Source organism: Haliaeetus leucocephalus, unplaced genomic scaffold (genome assembly GCF_000737465.1).
Source record: "Haliaeetus leucocephalus isolate CR32 unplaced genomic scaffold, Haliaeetus_leucocephalus-4.0 Scaffold343, whole genome shotgun sequence".
In the NCBI taxonomy this organism is placed as follows: domain Eukaryota; kingdom Metazoa; phylum Chordata; class Aves; order Accipitriformes; family Accipitridae; genus Haliaeetus; species Haliaeetus leucocephalus.
Genome location: NW_010972779.1, coordinates 27,059 through 27,799, shown reverse-complemented (window position 1 = coordinate 27,799; position 741 = coordinate 27,059). Strand labels below are relative to the sequence as shown.

The 741-nt window shown below is 72.6% G+C and overlaps 1 protein-coding gene across 1 annotated transcript in view; it reads right to left on the bottom strand.

Moving 5' to 3' along the window:
• Positions 1-741, bottom strand: part of LOC104834893 (neurexin-2-like) — a 33,002-nt gene that overhangs the window by 7,861 nt on the left and 24,400 nt on the right. Inside the window, exon 11 of the mRNA XM_010572558.1 lies at positions 390-509. Within this exon, the coding sequence (XP_010570860.1) occupies positions 390-509 (120 nt within the window). The remainder of the gene's footprint in view (positions 1-389; positions 510-741) is intronic.

Sequence of the window (741 nt, the reverse complement as noted above, 5' to 3'; positions counted from 1 at the left end):
TCAGCGGCCCTCGCACGCCCCTCGTGCCCCACACGCGTGTGCGAACAGGGGGCCGGCTCTGCCCCGAACTCACCTGGGCCTTGATGGCGTGGGGACACGGGGACCCCGCGCAAGGGACACGCGTGTCCCGTGCAAGGCACGCGCGGCCGCCTGCTCCTCGCACGAGAGACTCGGGGACACGCGGACCCCGTGCAAGGGACGCGCGTCTCTCGCGCAAGGCACGTGAGGCCGTACGCGCCTCGTGCGAGGGACCTGGGGACACAGGCTCCTCGTGCGAGGCGCACGGGGCCACCTGCAGCTTGCGCGAGAGGCTCGGGGCCGCGCCGCCCCTGTGCGAGGGACCTGGGGACACCCGCGCCCCCCCTTCCCCGCGCCCCCCCTCCACTCACGGTCATTGCAGACGGGGCCCCCGTACGAGGTCATGGTGCAGTCGCACGTGAAGCCGTCCCACTGCTGCAGGCAGACGCCCTGGTTGGCGCACGACTCCTCCGTGCACGTCGTGCTCGGGCCTGCGGGCGCCGGCATCACTGGAGTGCCCCTACCCCCCCCCCGCCCCGCGGGTCCTCGTGCACCCTGTGCAACTCTGTGCATCCCCCCCTGCCTTTGTGCACCCCCATACGCTCCCCTGCACCCCAGTGCACCCATCTGCCTCTGACCGCCCTGGTGAAACCCCCCCGTGCGCCCTCTGTGTGCCTTCGCACGCCGCTGTGCACCCCCGCCTGCTGTTGTGCACCCTTGTGC